The 20,807-nt window shown below is 46.5% G+C and overlaps 1 protein-coding gene and 1 long non-coding RNA gene across 17 annotated transcripts in view; one reads left to right on the top strand and one right to left on the bottom strand.

The window, feature by feature from the left end:
• TTLL5 (tubulin tyrosine ligase like 5) overlaps positions 1-20,807 on the top strand; it is a 222,163-nt gene that overhangs the window by 195,838 nt on the left and 5,518 nt on the right. For 14 of the 16 annotated variants that reach the window (XR_010601105.1, XR_010601106.1, XR_010601107.1 and 11 more), the window contains one exon: positions 15,322-15,925. Coding sequence is in view for 7 of the 16 variants with exons in the window: in XM_005301618.4 (XP_005301675.1) it covers positions 15,322-15,362 (41 nt within the window). In the remaining 9 variants the exon portion in view is untranslated. Of the gene's footprint in view, positions 1-15,321; positions 15,926-20,807 lie in introns of those variants that run through there. The other 2 variants (XR_010601104.1, XR_006176465.2) reach the window with 2 other exon arrangements.
• On the bottom strand, positions 16,308-20,185 carry LOC135983451 (uncharacterized). Its single transcript, XR_010601114.1, has 2 exons — positions 18,202-20,185; positions 16,308-16,686 (listed from the first exon to the last, which is right to left on the bottom strand). It is a non-coding gene; the product is annotated as an uncharacterized LOC135983451 (long non-coding RNA).

Raw genomic sequence — 20,807 nt, forward strand, 5'->3', positions numbered from 1 at the left:
ATTGTTCTGTGCCTATCTTGAGAAAAAGAGGTTTCCCTGGTGTAAAAGGTACCTCTTTTCCCCCCTGGAATTTTTAGCATCTGAATACAGGCAAGGAGGCAGGTAGCACTGCAGCACTGAGGAAAGTCTCCAGCCAGCTACAAAGTTACACACTTCTTTATTCATTATTCATCCATGCTGAAAGTGGCAACACAAGGCAGAAGTTTCAGGGAGAAGAAGAGAGGGTGAAGGGTACTATTATAAGACCAGAATAGCAGTTCCTGGCCAGCTTCTCTATTCCTGAGAGAGGTTTTGCAGATACTTAATCAGAAGCAAGAGTCTCAATACAGAAGAGATCTGAAAGGGCAATTTACCCTTCATTTCAACATGATGCTCAGTGTATGCCTGGTGGAGGGGATGCTGCAGGGACACCTACTAAGCTGATCGGTTTTAGGGGTCAAATGGGAGTCACCCATGATCCATTTCTATCCCAATGGGATGTTGGTGGTTTCCCCTTCATCTCTTCTCCTCATGTTTCTGTCCTGCTGCCCCCCAACCTGAGAGTGTCTGAGAAAGAGAGTTTTATTTGACTTATTTTTATTGTAAAAGCTCCAAACCAAAGAACACCCATCTAGGGCTTTGAGTGTCTTGACATAAATTTATATAACACAATAATAATACTAAGAGTTACAAACAAAACTCAGTGTTGTATAAAACCAGAGCAGAGGTATGTCCAGCTCCAATTCTGACAGAAGTTGCACATTTATCAGTCAGGCTGGTTAATAACCACAGAGTATTATTCTGCTAACTCTTAGATTGGTGATGTTAGCAAGAAGTGGCTGCCAAGAGGGAATTAAAACTACATTGAGAACAGCTGGGTTGGGAGAAGTAAAGAGTAGTTGGTTTTCTGTCCTACTTTAGGGGTACTCATGGCTCCTGATTCAGGCACAAATGTCACTTCTTTCCCCTGGTCTAGGTTAAAACTTGGGCTCTGACATATAGTCTAGTTTCCTTTGATTCTGGTTCTTTGGGAAATGCTGTAGGGAAGAAGTGAGTGTTACAGTGCAGCCTGAAGCTGAAAGGGAAGGACTCTTCCTGATCTCCTTTGGGAGGGTGCCCCAGGGTCTCAGGCCAGCTGAGGAGAAAACTCTGCCTTCTGTGACTCACATCTGTATCTGGGCTTAGATAATTCTACCAGAAGGTTGTCCAATGGTGTTAATTATCTATCTACTATAGAAAATCATCTGGCTCCAGCTGTGAATATCTGTGCCCCAGAGGTATCCAGCTGCATGGGAGGGGACTCCTGAAGGACAGTCAGTCTTTGAGATAAAATGCACCCATCTCGCTGAGGGCTTTGAATTGGATCCCTAAGTGCACGGGGAGCTAATGCTGGTTGAGGAGTACTGGCATGATATGCTGTCTTGGGCCTAATCCATTTAGGAGACAGACTGCTATCCAGTACATTATCAGTAGTTTCTTCATAAATTTCTTCTTTAGGTTGAGGAAGAGAAAAGTACAGCTGTCTAGCCTGAAGGTGATGAATGCGTGAATCACTATGGCCAAGTGTTTTAGAAGAGTGGATGGAGTCTTCTTGCTGGCTGGTTGTGAGAGAAGGAACATTTAGTGACTATTGTTGTTTGATTCTTCAGAGTCAGTGATCAGTCTAGCTCAGCCCCAGAATTTTTCAGTTTGCAGAAAATCAATATGCAGATGGTGATTTTCTCAGGTTTTTTTTTTATTATCCAGAATTATTTGATGACATTTCCCATGAATTTCATTTATGGCTTAATATATGGAGATATACCTATCTCATAGAAATGGAAGGGACCCCGACTCATCGAGTCCAGCCCCCTGCCTTCACTAGCAGGACCAAGTACTGATTTTGCCCCAGATCCCTAAGTGGCACTCTCAAGGATTGAATTCACAACCCTGGGTTTAGCAGGCCAATGCTCAAACCACTGAGCAATATGAAATTGGAGTTGAGTTGCTTAGTAGGGGTTGGCCACATAAGTCACACATGGCACTTTATCTGCTCCCTGATTGGTTAAGTGTCACCTTATCATCCAGTTTCTTGTGTGCATATTCAGGGAAAATTAGTTTAAAAATTGCTTTCCTCAGGTATTCAAATGTGCAAGCTTAAAATTCACTTTACACTAGCATTTGTGCTAGTGAAAAGCTTTCAGACAAATACAAAAAGGGTGTGAACAAAACAGATGCAGATTAATTTAAAAATTATTTCACATTATGTGCCCAGGTATAGATACAGAAACTGTCCTGGAGGTGGGAGATTCTTGTATCACTAGGTAGTGGGTCCCAGTTCCTTGGGACCATAGAGGACAAGGATAGGAAATGTAGCATAAATGGTGAGGCTAGTGTGCACTAGGGTGACCAGATGAGAGGAAGAAAATATTGGGACACATGTGGGGGGGGCGGGAGGCGTCCACTGGTGGAGCAAAAAAAAAAAAGCCAAGTGCTGCTGGCGGAGAAGAAAAAAAAAGGAAAAAATAAAGCCAAGTGCTGCTGGCAGAGTAAATAAAAAAAAAAAAAGCCGGCGGAGCGAAATATTGGTCGGGACACGGGACAAACAGCTAAAAATCGGGACAGTGTGCACAGCCTGTATCAGTCACTTGGGCATTTGCTGCAGTAAGGTGGGATTCCCAGCTGCTGCCCTTGTCCAGAATCCCTCAGCTTCTTTCAGGCTTCTCTGCAGCCTGAGGAGGCGGTGGGTTGTTGAACACCAATGTATTTATTTTTATGTTGATAACACAGCCCCCGGGGAACCTTGGCTACAGTTACAGTCAATGTGGTGAGACCAGCTGAATCTGTCCAAATCCTTCAGCAGTAGCAGCTGGGAATAGGACTCACTCGGGTTTCCACACACTGTCGCTGATTCCTCTCCTCCATACAACTAATCCCGTTAATTCCACTCTTCATTGCCACCCTTCTGGCTCTCTCTTGTTTCTGTGACTGACTGCACATGTGGTCTTGACTTTGAAAAGTAACTTCAAATGAGCACCTCGAGTGATCTCTGCTTCAGACTGGCCTGGCTGCTCAGGGTGTGAAATACCTCATGGCACCAGCGAACTGCTTCTGATGACACCTCACCACTAACCCTAGCACAGGAATATAGTAATGCGAGCACATCCCCATAAATCCTTTCAGAACAGGCTAGCTATCTGATAAACTTATTGGACTGCTTAAAGGGAGCAGTGGTCAGAACCCCAGCATCTTCCACATAGACCAAAGCTTCCCCAGCAGAACCCTCCAACCTGCGCACAGCCTGTGCCACCAATGGTTATGACATTCTGTGAGCACCTCTTTCTGCCCTGCCCATAGTGCTCCCTTCCTACAGCGCTGCCAAAGGAGGATTAGCAGGAAACATGATCTGCCCTGTATCATAGGAATTTGGAAAGAAGCAGGGCTTGATGTGGTGAAGGGAGGTGATTACGTTGTTTCCCACTGTTACATTTCCCTTTTTGAGTAGATGGAGGACTGCTGTGATGGCAAGTATTTGGTTTCACATCTGTTCCAAGAAATATCCTCCTAAAACCATTGTCCTTTGAAGCATCCCAAAGCTATCCAGGGCCCCTCCCTCCCCTCAGTCCCCTTCCTACAATCTCAGGGCCATAGAGCAGCAGCTGACTCCCACAGGCATGAAAAGATGGCAGCTGGAGAGCCAGAGTCACCGTTAATCCTGGTACAGTAGTTGTGGGATTATTGGCCCAGAGCAGTGCAGAGACTGAGCCCCTCATACCAGTGCAGAGGGACCAGAAGAGAGTGAGGTGGTAGTATAACACCTTTTCTCTTAGTCTATTTCACATTGTTGCATGGAGAAGGAGGGCAGAGTGACTCTGTGTAAGCAGACATCAGAGGCCCTAGCCATGTACATTACAATAGCTTCACAATGAACTTGGAGCTCTAAAACTAACAGCGGTGCATGATTACAATTGTTTCTGTGTTTATCCACCAATCTGAGTCGTATGGGGAACTCTCATTAATCCCAACATAATCTAAAGCTCCTTTCTGAAGGCAGCATTTTTCTAAGCCCTCCTCAGACAATGTTAACAGAATAATGTCAAACTCAGCCGTCACCTCTTGGCTAGATCTAAGGGGCTGTGCTCACGTCTAATGAAACAAAAATACACTTATTCCTAAACTCGTGAGAATGGTCTGCCTCTTGCACCTCTCGTGCCTTTGTTTTATGAGAGGAAGAAGCTGTTTCCTGTTATCTCCTGGTTGAATGCTAATGAGAGGCCAGTCCAAGCCTGGGGAGCATTTCAGGTCTTCTGAAAGCAGACGTGGGGCTGGGGAAATAGGAGAGGGAGGAGGGGATGGTCTCTTAAATCAGGTCTCCTCTTTAAAGCTGACTTGGAACTTAGCCTGAACTGAAGGAGCCTAGAAGAAAACTCGTAAGCCGGAGAGGTAGTGACCTCTTGTTTGAGCCTTCAGAATAAGAATGGTGTGGGGGCTGGTGGGGGGGAGGATTGCCCTGCAGCTGACTGAGCTCTGTCAGTTCTCAGTATTGAGGTGGTGGGGACCCTACCCAGGATCTCACCTTTTTGGAAATGCCCTTCAGGATCAATCGTACAAAGATTTGGAGAACTCATATGATTCCCCGGTTCTTCTTTGAGGAGTGTCCCTGTAAGTGCTCCACTTTAGGTGAATCTGCGCCCCTGTGCAGGAGCGCCACAACAGGGGGAGGTTGGAGACCATGGCCCCATCATTTTTAAAAGTGGGAGGGCACTTTTTACCAGTTGTGAGGGGGAGGGGAGTGGAGAGGAGCGAGCGGGGGGCGGGGTCTTGGGAAGAAGAGGCAGCGCGTAAGCAGGGCCTCGGGGGAAGAGGCAGCACAGGGGTGGGGCCTTGGGGAATGGGTGGCACGAGGGCAGGGGCTCAGAGAGAAGTGGCAGCATAGGGGTGGGCCTCAGGGGAAGGGATGGCATGGGGAGCAGGGCCACAGTTCGGGCACCACTGCCTCCCTCCTTTTAGGGAGCTTCCTCTGCTCCTGCCCCTGTGCTTGTAATCGGAGATTTTTGGTAGAAGTACCTGGTTGGGTCACACATGCACTTTCCCCATCTCGCACCACTTCTGGCGGTTACATAGCATTGTGCGACCAAATCCCTGCGCCCTCCGTTCCTTCTCTGCTGCCCTCAGCTTGAGATGGAGTACTTGGCAGCGCCTCTGAACTTTCTCTTTAGTCGAGTTCTAACTTTAGGGTACCAGTTCATAACCCAGTTAATTAGTTAGTTCATAGTTAACTACTCTACCTCTTCCCCATTTATTTTTCTTTTCTTAACAAAAGATTCTTATCTTAGGAGTTTTAGTTCTAGTTATTAGTATACCCTTTAGCATAGTATAGTTACCCTCCCTCCCGGGAGAAACCCTATTCTAAGCGGCCTGGTCAGTTCCCTGGGGTTTAAATGTTATCTTACTTGCTGGCTGTCAATCACGGTCTTGGACAGGCATTCACAGTGTGTCCGCTCTCTTGGTGAGACACGGATTTCACAAAAGTGCTCCCACTGCCACGATTTAAAAGCCTATGCCAGGAAGGCAAGAGACCTACAGTTAAAACTCATCATGATGGAGAAGTCTCTGTGCCCGGCATCCAGTCCTGGATCACAGACTCCTCTTGGACAACAATCTCCAATGACAGTGTTGGAAAGAGGTTCCCCACTGCCCTCTCAGAGGAAGGAGCACCTCCCCCCAAAAGGCAACAAAGAAACGGGCTCTCACGTCACTATCACGAGAACCTGCCAAAAAGAGAGATTTCCCGACCTGTCAGACCACGTCAGTACCAACTGCACCGAGAGCCATCCACCTTGGAAGTAGCAGGACCATCTGGTACCATGGCTATTACGCAAGCAAAAGATCCTAAACGGGTTGGCTCGGAAAAAGGCAAAAAGGGAAACCTACCTTCCCTACCTTGGTATTGCCGGAGCCGCTCAAACATGCGGCACTATAGTCTATGCCCGGCACTGACAACTGCGGTAAAGGCATTGGTATTGCCAACAACATCCTCCTCGGTACTGATATTCTTGGTACTGCAGCAGTTTCTCTGCCATAAAGTTCTGGTCTCCTCGGCACCGACCTTACGCCATCACATATGGTACTGTGCCAACATATCACACCACCCAGATCAGCTCCTCCTTTATCCAGCGACGAGGATGATGATGATGAAGGGGAAATCTACTCCTTCCATCACTCCTTGCCTATCCACACAGCTACCAGACCAGGTCCACCGGAATACCACTCCAGACCTGAAACTCAAGGATGGTATGGATGCCGCCACTTATGCCATTTCCACCACAGTGGCCTTACGGGGATCCAGTATTGCCAACAGTGTCCTAAGCCTCCCAGTCCACACAGGGAGAGGTCAAGGCGTGGTAATGTGCAGGGCATCATGGCTGCAATCCTCAGGAATTCTGAAAGATGTCCAAATAGACAAATTCATGGAGGATAGGTCCATCAGTGGTATTAGCCAGGATTGGTAGGGATGGTGTCCCTAGTCTCTGTTTGCCAGAAGCTGGGAATGGGTGACAGGAGATGGATCACTTGATGATTACCTGTTCTGTTCATTCCTTCTGAAGCACCTGGCATTGGCCACTGTTGGAAGACAGGATACTGGGCTAGATGGACCTTTGGTCTGACCCAGTCTGGCCGTTCTTATGTTATGTTCTTAAGTAAAAGTGGAAGATCTTCCATTCTACAGAGAAAAACTTTTCTCTGCCAAAACCAACGAGATCCTCCCCTTGATGAAAGATTCCCAAGTGACTCTCCATACACTCGGGATATATACACCTGTGATGAAACGGAGACGTTACCAGCCATATCAACGCAGCAGAGACACCTTGTTCCCACACAAACAGCAACGATTTTACGGCCCCTAAAGGCACAGACAAAGGTCACAGAGACATAGAGCATTTCAAACCCAGTCCTCTACGTCATAATCCACATCAGTCAAGCAGCAATTTTAAAAATTTGGTTGAGGGTCTGAATGCTCTCCCTCACTTGACAGCGCGAATACTAACCAGGTCTTTGGCCACCGATTACTCCTTTTTTACCATGTCTGGGCATCAGTCACTATGAACCAATGGGTTTTAGAGATCATAAGATCAGGCTATGCTATCCCTTTCACCTCCTGCCCACACACCTTACTGCCCTCCCCGTCCCTCTTCAGGGACCTTTCTCATGAGCATCTACTACAACAAAAAGTAAACCATCTTCTACAGTTAGGTGCCGTGGAACTAGTTCCTACACAACACAAGGGGAGGGGATTCTACTCCTATTACTTCTTAACCCAGAAGAAAAACAGAGGATGGAGACCCATTCTAGATCTCAGAAAGTTCAACAAGTTTGTACGAGCCCCCAGATTCAAGGTGGTCACAATGACCACAGTAATACCAGCACTGGAAAGGGGGGACTGGTTCTCAACCCTACACCTACTTCCACATCACCATACATCCTGCTCCCAGAAGGTTCTTCCGGTTCACAGTGGGAAGTGATCACTACCAATACAGAGTTCTACCATTTGGCCTTTCCATTGCACCGAGAATCTTCTCAAACCCTTGTGGTAGTGGCAACACATTTGCGCAAACAAGGGATTATAATATTTCCATATCTGGACGACTGCCTACTCAAAGGCCCCACTTGATCAGAAACAATCAACATCATTAGGGTTACAGATAAATGAACAAAAATCAATCCTATTTCCGGTACAACAACTGGACTTCATCAGAGCCCTAGGGCATCATTACCGATTAACAGATTCATGACACTGACCAACCTTATCTCAGTAGTCATGAACAGGCCACAGATATTGTAACATACCTGCTTCGAGCTATTGAGTCATATGGTGGCCACCACTTTCGTTGTAGGACACGCACGACTGCACTACAAGGCTGATTACATTCTGTGTATGTACCAAACAAACACAGCTTGAACAGGAGCCTCACAATGCCACCAAAAATCAAGGAATTCCTACACTGGTGGACACAACCAGACAATGTATGTACAGGGGTCCTCTTTCACCAGGATCCAGCATCCAGTCTAATTACAACATATGCCTTGATTGGCTGGGGCGCCCACCTGGATCAGCATACAATTCAAGGGAGATGGTCTTCTATGCAGACTCAATTACACATCAACCTCCTCAAACTATGCGCGGTTCACAACGCCTGTCTTCACTTCCTCCCATTGATAAAGAACGAAACACTACACATGATGACCGAAAACATCACTTGCATGTTCTATATAAATTGACAGGGAGGATCCCGCTCTCACTCCCTATGCACAAAGGCCATAAAGTTTTGGAACTGATGCATAAACCACAACATACACATTTCAGCATCCTACCTCCCCAGTTACCAGAACACGACAGTAGACATATTGAGCAATTTTCCCAGTATCACGAATGGGAACTGAACAACAGAGTCTCACAATCCATATTTCAATGATGGGACTATCCAAAAGACAGTAGCTCAGTCAAAAGACACAGCTGAGTCTACAGATAAACAAACAAAAATCAACGTTCACATCCATGCAGAGACTGGAATTCATCTGCAGTCCACAATATATGTTCACACCTCCTACCTTTGATCAAGGACAAGGCTATAAAAGTGCTGACAGACAATGCTACTTGTATGTTTTTTATAAAACACCAAGGAGGGGCACAGTCACACTCCCTGTGCACAGAAGCGATGCAACTATGGAATTGGTGCATCTGCTACATCGACATCTCAACCTCTTACCTACCAGGATGCCAAAACACCACAGCAGATGCACTGAGCAGAAAATTTTCCCAGGACCATGAGTGGGAAATGAACACCAGGGTACTTCAGAATATATTCAGATGCTAGGGGTTCCCAACTATAGATCTCTTTGCGACAAACCAGCCAAGTGCCCTTACTTCTGCTCCAGAGCGGGACTGAGACCATGATCTCTCGGTGATGCTTTTCTCCTCAAATGGGATACACATCTACTATATGCTTTCCCTCCAACCTCTCTCCTAGCCAGGATCATACACAAGATAAGAACCAACAACTCCAAAGTCATCTTGATAGCCTCCATGTGGCCAAGGCAAACATGGTTTCCTTACCTCCTGAAGATGGCTGTGTGCCACCACACACTCTTCCACTTCTACCTTATGTCCTGTCTCTGGTGTGGGCTGGGTCTACCATCCGAACCTAGCAAGACTCCACCTGAAGGCATGGCTACTCCATGGTTCCAAGACAATGAAATGACTGTTAGGAGGAGATAAGGGACATTCTTTTAAACAGCAGAAGGTCTACTACGTAGTATATCTACCTTCACAAATGGAAGAGATTCTATATATGATGGCAGTATAGATAAACAATGGCAACTACCTCTCCTTTAACAGTGGTATTGGATTACATAGTGGAACTCAAGAAATTGGGTTTCTCGATGAACTCCATCAGAGTACACCTTGGGCAGTCACGGCATTCCACCACAAAGTGGACGAGTTCTCATTGTTCGCCCACCCTACCATTAAACATTCTCTCTAGGGTCTTTGTAACCTCTATGCAGAAATACGAGCCCCCACTCCATCATGGGACCTCAGTCTGGTGCTGCAATGCCTTATGGGGCCCCCTTTTGAACCATTAGCAACATGCTCACTTCTCTACCTCTTGATGAAGGCGGCCTTCCTTGTCACTATCACATCCACCCAACGAGTAGGAGAACTGGAGGGCTTCATGGCACATCCCCCATACACAATATTTTTCAAAAATAAAGTTACCCTATGACCACACCCCAAGTTTCTATCTAAAATAGTTTAATTGGTCATTTGACTCATCCCATTCATCTCCCATCGTTTCCCCCCAAAATTCATGGGAACAAACAAGAAGCAACGCTTCACACCCTAGACACCCATAGGGCACTAGCTTTTTACACTGAGAGGACAAAGTCTTTCAGAAAGTCACCAAAGTTATTTCTTCCATCAAAGAACGATCTAAGGGAGATACCAGACCCAAACAAAGGCTGTCAAAATGGATCCCCGGCTGCATTGACTTTTGCTATTGCCATCATCAGATACAACCCCAACCAGGGACCCACACTCATTCTATCAGAGCACTGTCAACATCAATAGCCTTCCTCAATAATGTGCCTATAATGGACATCTGCAAAGCGGCTACCTGGGCAACAGTCCATACGTTCACACAACATTATGCCATAGAGCAACACTTGGCATCAGATGCTGTACTTGGACTTACGGTTTTATCAACTGCCATGCAACTCCAAAGCCCCTCCCTTCCACAGAGGGGCACTGCTGTACAGTCACCTAAAGTGGAGCACCCACAGGGACACTCCTCAATGAAGAAGAGAAGATTACTCATCTTGTGCAGTAACTGAGGTTCTTCGAGATGCTTGTTCCTGTAGGTGCTTCACTACTCTCCTTCCTCCCCTCTACTTTGGAGTTTTTTCGCACTAGAGGCTCTGCAGTAGAGAAGGAATCCAGGGAGGGTTGGTCACACAGCGCTACATAACTGTCTGAGGCGGTGCAAGATGAAGACCATGCATGTGTGACCCAACCAGGCACTGTTACTAAAAATCTACAATTACAAGTGCAGGAGCAGAGAATCACCTAAAGTGGAGTGCCCACAGGGACAACCATCTCAAAGAACCTCAGTTACTGCACAGGGTGAGTAACCTTCTCTTACTTCTACTGTATTGTACGTGGTCCTTTGGTACCTTGCTATCAATACAGGAATTGACTCTGCCCCTCCACTGGATGTCTTTTTGTGGCATTAATTTACTCTTGGTTTGCAGGAGAGAAATATAGGCCAAAAAATTAGGGTGAATAGATTGAGAGTTTGGCAAGACTCATGGAAATTGAATGCGGGGAAGGACAGAGCCAGAGCAGGGAAAAGCAACTACAGCAAACAACCTGGGGAGTGGGGAGATGAATAAGGGGAAACAGATCTGGGTTTATACAGAGCACAAGAATTTTGTAGTTGTGATAAATGAAGCGCGGGGGGGGGGGGGGCTCCCTTTTATGGACACCCAGCTAGCCAGTTAACTATAAAATCCCTGTTAGTAGCTGTTCTCTACTTGCTTTACCTGTAAAGGGTTAAAAAAAGCCCATAGGTAAAAAGAAGGGAATGGGCACCTGACCAAAAGAGCCAATGGGAGGTGTAGAACTTTTTAAAATTGGGGAAAAACTTCCCCTTTCTCTGTCTGTTGCTGTTCTCTGGAGAGAGGGGACTAAGTAGGGACAGGACTGAAACTATGCTGTAAAAAGCTTTAAACCAGGTATGAAAAATCATCAAATCATACCTAGAACTACTCATGAACCCCAGATATGTAGGTAGATCAGGAATGTCTAGGAAGATGCAATTGGGGTTACAGGTCTGTCTCATCTTACGCTGGGGTTACGTTCTGCAGTCAGTGCCTAAAGCGAAAATCACGTATAGTCAAAATTACATTGAGTGTAATGGCGGGCGGAATCGCCCACACTACAGAAACAGTATTTAAATTGTTATTTTTCTCTTTTTGTTTTGTTTTGTTTTTGCCGACCGCATAAAGCTGAAATCGCACATGTTAAATGCACCTAAGATGCGACAGACCTGTATTTTCTTTTATTGCTTATTGGCATGTGGACTCCTCTGTGCTAACCCCCAAATGCTTTTGTTTTGCTTGTAACCTTTAAGCTGAACCTCAAGAGAGCTATCTTGATGCTTAATTTTTGTAATTGTTTTTTAAGACCTAGCGAAAAGACTAAGTTCCAGATGTATTTTCTTTCTTTTTGTTTTTAATAAAACTTATCTTTTTTAAGAACAGGATTGGGTTTTTGTGTCCTAAGAGGTTTGTGCATATGTTATTTAATTAGCTGTTGGCAACAGCAGGTTTCCTTTGTTTTCTTTCTCAGCTCTTCCCCAGAGGGGGTGTGTGTGTGAAAGAGCTTGATGGTAGCTGACAGGAAGGAATTCCCAAGTGCGCCTTTCTGGGTTCTAAAAGGTGGTGGTGGCAGCATCTCTGACCATCCAAGGTCAGAGAAAAGCTATAACCTTGGGAGTTTAATACCAGCCTGGAGTGGCCAGTATTAATTTTTAGAATCCTTGCAGGCCCTCACCTACTGCACTCGAAGTGCCAGAGGGGGTGAATAAGGGGAAACAGATCTGGGTTTATCCAGAGCACAAGGACTTTGTAGTGGTGTTGGATGGGAAGGTAAATCTCTGTCTTCTCTGTGGCATGGGGCAGACAGTAGGGGTCACACAGGCATCCCCAAGCCTGTCTCTCCTTCCTAGTGAGGCTGCTAGGGTGACCAGACGTCCCGATTTTATCGGGACTGTCCCGATATTTCCTTGTTTGTCCCGCGTCCCGACCGATGTGCGGTCGGGACACTGGACAAACAAGGAAATGCTCCAGAGCCCAGAAGTGCTCGCGCCTCCCCCCCCCCCCCGCCCCGACTCCAGCCCCTCCTCCCCCCATTGGCTCCCTCCCCGTATCCCCGCCTCTTCCTCAGGCTCGCCCTTCCTCCTCCCTCCACAAGCGCTGGAGGGAGGCCCCGGAGACGCAGGGGAAGCGTAGGGCCGGGGTGAGTGAGAGTCCGGCCTGGCCCCGAGCAGGCAGGACTCAGTTGGGTGGTAGGGAGAGGAGGGGGCAGCCCACGGGGCCAGGCAGCGGCTGTTCTCCCCCCCTGGGCAGTGGGACTCGGGAGCAGCCGCTGCTGCAGCTCCCACTGCCGCGGGGGGAGGAAGCGGCCAATGGCCAAGCTCAGCGGCTGTGGCTCTGGCGCCCGCGAACCCCCCGAGCCCGGGCCTGCTGCGGGGACCCAGCAGCGCGCACGCTGCGCCCAGCCCCTGGCCAGTCGCGTCTGGGCTGCTGCCCAGCTGGTGCAATCCCGCGGCGGCCCTGGGGCGGAGGCATCGGCAGCCCAGCCCCATTTGTTCCCCTGCAGGACCCGAGCGGGACAGGGGGGCTGGGGCCTGCTGCCCCTGCAGCAGGCCCAGGCTCGGGGGGTTCCGGCCCAGGCGCCAGAGCCGCAGCCGCAGCCACCGAGCTTGGCCATCGGCCGCTTCCTCCCCCCCGCGGCAGTGGGAGCTGCAGCAGCGGCTGCTCCCGAGTCCCGCTGCCCAGGGGGGGAGAACAGCCGCCGCCTGGCCCCGTGGGCCGCCCCCTCCTCTCCCTACCACCCAACTAAGTCCTGCCTGCTCGGGGCCAGGCCGGACTCTCATTCACCCCGGCCCCGTGCTTCCCCTGCGTCTCCAGGGCCTCCCCCCCCCCCCCCCCCGCGTCACCCTCCCTCCCTCCCCCCGCGTCCCGATATTTGACTTGGGTGATCTGGTCACCTTAGAGGCTGCTCACCAGCCTTTTCATGCAGGGAGATTTCATTAAAATGGTTGCAGCTGTGGGCAGTCCATTTGTGTTACACACCCAGGTAGGGTTTTGTGACATGGTGCTGTTGCTTTTTTGAGCCTACATAGTCCAAATTGGACTTGTGCCCAGAAAAGGTGGGGAAGGGGGCCAGGTTGGTCTTCATTTGTCAGCTGTCCCTGTTTGCTAATGTCATCTACTCTAGGATATATATTGTCTATCAATTTACCTCCTTTCGGACTCAAGCTGTATGTTACCAAGGGAAGCATGGGCAACACTGTAGGACTGGAAAGTCCCTCTGCATGGAGCCAAGAGAGAAGAGTTTCTAGAGTTATCAGCCCATGTAGGAAGGAGCAAGGTCTTGTGTTTAAGACTAGAATTCAAGAGATTTGTTTTCCTAGCTCTGCCACAGACTCACTGTGTTATCTTAGGCAAATCACATGGCCTTTGTGCTTCAGTGCCCTATCCGTGAAATGGAGATGCAACTTCCTTGTTGCACAGAAGTGCTCTGAGGATAAATTCATTAATATTTATGAAGTGCTCAGATGTTACAATCATGGAGAACATAGTAGTACCTGGATAGATAGCCAGACAGACTTATGTTCTGTGGAAGATAAGGGGATTCAGTCTATTATACATGGTGACTCAGTCCCATGAATCTTTTGAGCAAAGAGACTTAATCATCATAGTCTGGGGATTGAGACAATCTAATTCCAAGCCTATTTCTAAGGTTCCTTTGGCTAACAAGAAATCTGTCCCTCTTTGTCACCCAGCACCCATTTGAGGATGGTGAACAGACCAGCAACAGCCTGAAAGGGGTATGCCCCATGGATTTACTTAGATTGTTTAATATTTGTATTGCAGTAGCGCCCAGTGGCCACCCTGAAGAAAGGGACTCATCAATTTCCACATATGCCTAGGAATGCCCCTCCCTGCATGAGCCTTCAAGACATCCAGGAACAAAGAACTCATGAAATATGAGCTCACATTAGTGTGTGTGGAAGGGCCACTTGTGTTACAGGGTTACATGCGAAAAGAGAGGCAAGGGAGTCTCTGTGGAGCAGGAGGATGAGTGGCAAAGTTGGATGGATGGCTTGTGTGACTTCATTTCCCTTCCATTGCACTGACATTAATATAGCAGGTGAATACAGAGGGACAATAGGATGCTGGATGCAGATTTCTAGACGAGTAACCAGTCCAAGTGCACATGATTGGCATTCTGGTTCCAAATGCATTTATTTTTAATAAACACAGCTCCCAACAAGTGTTGTTCAAGTCTAGGAGCAAACTGATTTCCTAAATATACAGGAAAAGCTTTGCCCACCTGAATAACCAAAAAACATGACCTATTCAAAACAAACATGGTGCATTGCTAGGCCTCTTGGATTTTTTTTTTAAATGAACATCAAATAAATTTTTTAAGTAAAAGAAGTGAAGATGACATCAGAATGGAGTTTAATCCTGAGCTCTGCATTTTCTCATTTTGATAGGTTTAAGGCAAAACTCTGAACAGTGGGAAGGAAAATATCCTTTCCCGTCCCCCAAATTATTCATTCAGAGAGCTCACCCCCTGCAGCAACGAGCCCCTCAGCTCCTTCTTTTGGGGGGCTAGAGGTTCCTGACCAGCAAGCAAAGAAGCAAAAGACACAGAATGGAAGAGACCAAATATACTGAAGAAGAAAAAGAAGACTCAGTAGCATGGCTGTGGGAGGATGTTGTGAGGAGTAGATGGGTCAGGCGGAGAGCCAGTCATAAGCAGCTGAAGGGGTAGTTATTATCCAGGGGATGGTGAGAAGTATTTATAGCTTTTAAGCTGTTAGCTCATTCAGACAGGCTTAGCATATTGATCTATGCATTTGTGTGTAGCTCTCGTGTGGTTTGCAGTCTAACAGGGAGTTCCAAATTTCTAGTGCTAATTACTCCTGCATCCACTGGGTCAGTGCAGTGGTGTTTTACACTCTGAATGCCCCTTTGAGGTCACTCACAGGCTTTGCTTTGTGTCTTTTCCAGCTCCTACTTGCAGTGATGGATTAACTCTGAGCACCAGGTGAGAAGCCCAGTGCACCGCTCCTGAGTGCGAGGCAAGGGATGAAGCAGCAGTGACTGCTCATCACACCACCATCCCTTTAACACCCAGATGAGGTTGACAGTGAGGCCCTGCTGCACATTCCAAAGAACTCTCTGAGGAGAGGAGAGAAGTTACGTGTCTGTGGGAACTGGTGGTAAGGCTCCGAGCTGAGGGGCACCATTCCCTCTCAGAGCTTCTGCTGCTGAGCCCCCAGGATTCCTTCTCCTCTCCTACACCTCCTTCCACCCACCAGCCATAGAGACACTCACATAAGACAAGTCCTCTAGCTGTTTGCATAGTGCTTCCCAAGGTCTAAGTTTGAACATGAAGCCTCATCCACTCAGCCATTTCAGCCCATCCTAGTCCTGTAACAGACACAGTTCTCTGCCCTCTATGAGCATTGCTCACACCACATGACAACCAATGACAGAAGACAAACAGACCATGTGATGAGAGACATCCTCATTGGCTGCCGTCTTGAATTTTGGCAGGAAGCCATGGAAATACTCAGTTTGAATAAAGTAATTTCATTTTGTTTGTATGGTTTATATTTTCAGTTATTTTAAAATCTGACTGTAATGTCATGTTGTTTCATTGCTGGAGGTTTGTATTTGGTGTGGCTTATTTTTGTATTTTGCTTTCTCCTCCCATTTATTTCTGCTTTCTAAACTTTTTCATGATTGGCTGATGTTTCTAGAACCAGACCTGAAGCCCAAGGGACAGGTGGCTTCTATCAGCTGCCGCAGTGGCTTGTTGCACCACTCCAGTCAAAGTTTGGCTAGTGCTATGAAGATAACTCTGCCTGCATTAGAGGAGTGCATCAGCAGCTGGAGATTGCATAGGGTTGAAAACCCACTGCTCCCTAAAATGCAGAGCAAATATCTTCAGGCCCTGCTCAGTTTCTAGGTTCATTAAATAACCAACAAGATTTTCACATATTTTCCATTCTTTCTCCTGTCAAACAGCCAAATGGAACAATTATAACAGACCATGTTCCCAAGCAACACACAGGCTCCTACTGTTTATATTGGACCCCACACTGAACAGGCTGCTAGGATCTGATCTCTCTTCTTCCCGGTTACATTTGCCTCCCTATCATTCCTGCAGTACACACTGCAGTTCCAGTAATCAGTGCTACTAGGGCCTCCTCAGGTGACTGGCAGACAAGTGATGGACAGGATGAAGGATATATCAGAAGAAAGAAGTCTTCCTGGTACTTGGGGTCCCTGCTGCTAGTGCTCTCAGGACCTGGTTTCCACTCTGCCTTAGTGAGGAGAGGTTGCTGATGTTCACCCCTCAGGCAATGCCTGGAAAAATGGAAAAACAAAGATAAGTAAGAGGGTCCACATCAACTGCTGTATCTGCAATGACCACTGGCAGCAGCAGATGGCATGTGCTGGTAATGTGTGAAAACAGACTTCCAGCTCCCATATCAACTGGCTGCAGAGTCTAGTAGTGCAAGTGACCCTTCCCTCCTCTGCCTGTTTAATTTCTGATTAGAAGCTAGCAGGCTACCTCAGTTAGGTCTCAGGGAAATCAGAATCTCTACAGCTTCCCTGCCACTCACCCTAACCATAGAGGTTAGTCCTCTACTAAACACCACAAGAGCAAGAAGCCCTCTCACAAAGAAAGCAGAGAGACCAGCTCTCAGGTAAGGAAGCCTGACTGATCTTCCTTCCCTGAGAAGCCAAAGAGAAATCCAAGTCCATCTCCCCTGGAGTCTCTGTGGAGGAGGAGAAAGTTCTTCATCCTTTCAGTCAGATTCTGACTTTGAAATTGCCTCCCTGAGGAGTTTTAATGCTTAGTACATGAGCCACAGAACTGGAGGTGGTGGTCAAGGCTCTGAGCTGGTTATATTCAGTGACTCAGATAGACTCCCTAAGGAGAAGAGTAATATCTGGGCCTCCTCACTAAAAATCCATGCCAAGAGTGCAGTGTTCTCTAAGAAGAATGATGTTCCTTGGGAAGGGGCAACTTCTGTATCTGACCTGTTCAGACAAAAAATGGAATTGGCCTTAAAGAAAGCAAAGAAAAGACAGGCTCCTAAGCTCAGTACACTTCTGCCCCAAAGCCAACAAACTTCTTTAGCGGAACATAACACCTTTACTGACCTAATTTCCACAGCTTGGATACTACAATAGCTACCAAAGGGAAGGAGTAAGTCCTTGGGCAAATCCTTATACTAACAAATCAAGTTACTGACTTCCTGCAGCCATGTCCTCAGGTTCCTTTGGAGATAGAATTAACTAGTTCCTCAGACAGGGAAAATACCAGACAAATGAGTTCCTTCCATCATTTACAACGGTTAACAGAATTTGCCTCACTTTCCTCAGGCTCAAGAAACGTTTTGTCCTTATGCCTCTGACCTTTCAAAAAGGAGATGATGTAAGCAAATGTACCCAGCACCTCTCAGATGTTTGTGGCAATCTTCCTGTCTGTTAAGGACAGTTAAATGAAAGCATTTTCTCTCTTGTTTCTAGTACCAGAAATTCAAGATGGAATCTCTTTGGCCTAATATTAGTTGGAGAATTCTTAGCATCTACAGACATGCAAATCTCATGTCTCCATATACCTATCACAAGTATCTCATGAGAAATACCTAAGAATAAAAATAGCAGCTGGTGCTGCCATAAATTGTGGCTCTGCAAATTTTCACAAAGATTCTGATTGTAGCCAACTAATGATGCTGGGTTGAAGGCAGTTGGAATTAGTAAAAAATAAAAATTACTTTACTTTACTTTAAAATGATGTATAGTCATCACATTGTGCTTATTGCTAAGGTATGCTACAGTCAGATTTTATCACCATTTCCTTTGTCCTACCTCCCCTTCCTTTCTATTTTGTGTTACACTCATTTCCTTCTCTTCAAGACACGGGTTGTATCTTCTTATGTGTTTGTACAACACTTAGCACAAAGGGGTCCAGATTCTAATTGAGGTCTTTGGGTGTTATTGCAATACAAATAATAAATAGTAATAATGTAGTATGGTAGCAGGTGCCCATCACTGCTAAGGGGATCAAGTTCTGTCATATTTAGATAATTGGTAAGTCAATCTCTTCCAAAGGCTCTGGTTGTGGTTCAGAAAATGTTATTTTCTTTCACCCATGGGCTTTATCATAAATCCTTGAGAGCACTCTGGAACTATCAGAGGATCTTGTCCCTTTACAAGTCTGTTTCATCACTTGGAAAGCCCACAAATGTTTGTCTCATGAAAGGCTCTAGAATATTGTTTCACTAGTGACCAAGACATCCTCTAAGTACCATACTGTCCTGCAGCTCCTTGGCTCACAGCAAATCTTTACTTTCTTCTGCTCTCACAATAGGACTAATTTCATTTTCTGCAGAAGAAAACCCTTCCAGAAGAATGTCAGGAAATCTCTGCTCTGGTGAGACACGTCTGCTACTTTTCTCAAGGGATTTTCATGCTCACATCCTGCCTGGACCATTGTAATGACAGATGCCAGTTTCCCCGCAAGGAGAGTTTGTATGAACCAGATAAGTGCTCAAAGAACCAGAATCATCTTCATAGGAGCAGACTGGAAATGAAAGCAGTTCACCTGCTACTTCTGCATCACAAGCCATTCTACGTTACACTTTTTGCATCAGTCCATTTAGACAATACTGTGGTGGTGTCTTACCACATGTATGGGGGCAGGGAAACATTGTATCCCTTCTCCTACCCACTCTGAAGTGTGCAGAAGAGAATCTTGTGACATTCACAGCAGTCCACATAGCTGAGAAAGTCAGCATAATAGCAGTTTGGCTCGGAGTTTCAGCATACATCACAGGGAATGGAGCTTCAATCCACAAGTATTTCACCAGATGTGCAGGATGTGGGAAATTCTAATAATACACGTTTGCCACAAGCCACAGCTGTAAAGTGCCTCTGTTCTGCCGCAGATATAGGGGCCTCTTGCACTAGGGATAGACACATTCTTTGTTCCCTGAAATTGCAGCCTGCTGTGAACCTTCCCTCCTTTCCCCTTCATTCCCCAGATGCTGAGAAAAGTACAAAAGGACAAGATGAAGTGGATTCTCATAATTCCAGGTTAACCATGGAACAGCCTGTGTGTGCAACTGTCCTTAGCCAAGCCCTGGACTCTTCATTTCATAATCAATAGGAACTGATTCACGATGATAAGAACATTATTTTCTTATGGATATATCTTGTGAGACTGACCGTGAAGTGCCAAGTTCTCCCTGACTCAGACATCAATGTCCTTCTTAAGTCTCTAACACAAGCAACCAATGGCAAGTACAACCTAGTCTGAAAAGTTTTCTCCTTATGAGTTTCTAATACAGTTAGTTCCTTCTCTGGGTGCTAAATACCTGATTTTAAAATATTTTTTCCAGTGCAGCCTAAAGAAAAGCCCTAGTACCTGAAAGGACCTGGCTGCTGTGTTTTGTTCTCTTGGATCTAGTGCCACCTTCCCTGTGCAACATCCTCTAGGAGTGTTCTAAAAGCAGCCAAGCAACTGAAGTCCAAATTCCATGTAATCCACCTCCCTGGAGGAGCCCAAGGTGGTCCAGAATACAGTGCCATCCTCCTTTTAAATCTGTGGACACAGGTGGCATTTTCAATTGCAATTCCATCAGCTAGAAGATTAGGAGAAATCACAACCATTTGATGCCATTTTTAATTTGCTGCCTTTCTTCCTGTGCTCAGCTGCATTCCCAAGACAAATCCCAGCTTTCACACTGAGCAAAAGGTGTCCCTTGTCTCCTTTCCTTCAGAGCAACTCAGGATGTGACAAAGAAAGGATCCTACATTCATGCAGCATGATCTGAAGCCTCTCACATTTTACCTAGAAAAGACAAAAGTGTTTCAGATTAGCTGATTCCTTCTGTGGGTTCTGTAGCAGCACAGAAATGCAAAGCAGCTTGTGAAGTATTGACTTCTCCATGGATTTGTTCCCCTGTTCTTGAAGCATCACTCTGAGAAGGGGTCCTTTGTAAAAGTTCATTGGGCAAGGGCTCCCAGGTTGCTTCCAGGAGAGAAAGTGGAATGGATACTATAGAAGAGATTTGCAAAGCAGCCACCTGGAAGCCCAGCTGTTCCTTTACTAAGCATCATAGGGTGCATGTTAGTGACTCATTTTATTCACCTTTTGGGTAACCCATTCTAGGGGCTCCAATTTCAAATTCGAACATGTTTTTTTTTAGTCAAGGAGTATGTTTTCCCCTCCCTAATTTGTCAAATTGGTGCTGCTATGTAAAGATTATTAATATGGGTTCCTGGAGCTCTTGTCAGCTAGGTGCCTTCTCAGTTACTGTTGTTCTGCATTGTGTGTGGATTGAGAATGTCACCCTCATGGGCTCCATGTGCACTAGCAGCAGTGACCTCTTGAACTTTTCTGAGCCATCCTTCTGCCTGACATCACCTGTGGAGCGGTGATGGAGAGAGGTGAGCCCCTTAATACAGATTCC

The sequence above is a fragment of the Chrysemys picta genome, chromosome 4 (assembly GCF_011386835.1).
Source record: "Chrysemys picta bellii isolate R12L10 chromosome 4, ASM1138683v2, whole genome shotgun sequence".
Taxonomy (NCBI): domain Eukaryota; kingdom Metazoa; phylum Chordata; order Testudines; family Emydidae; genus Chrysemys; species Chrysemys picta.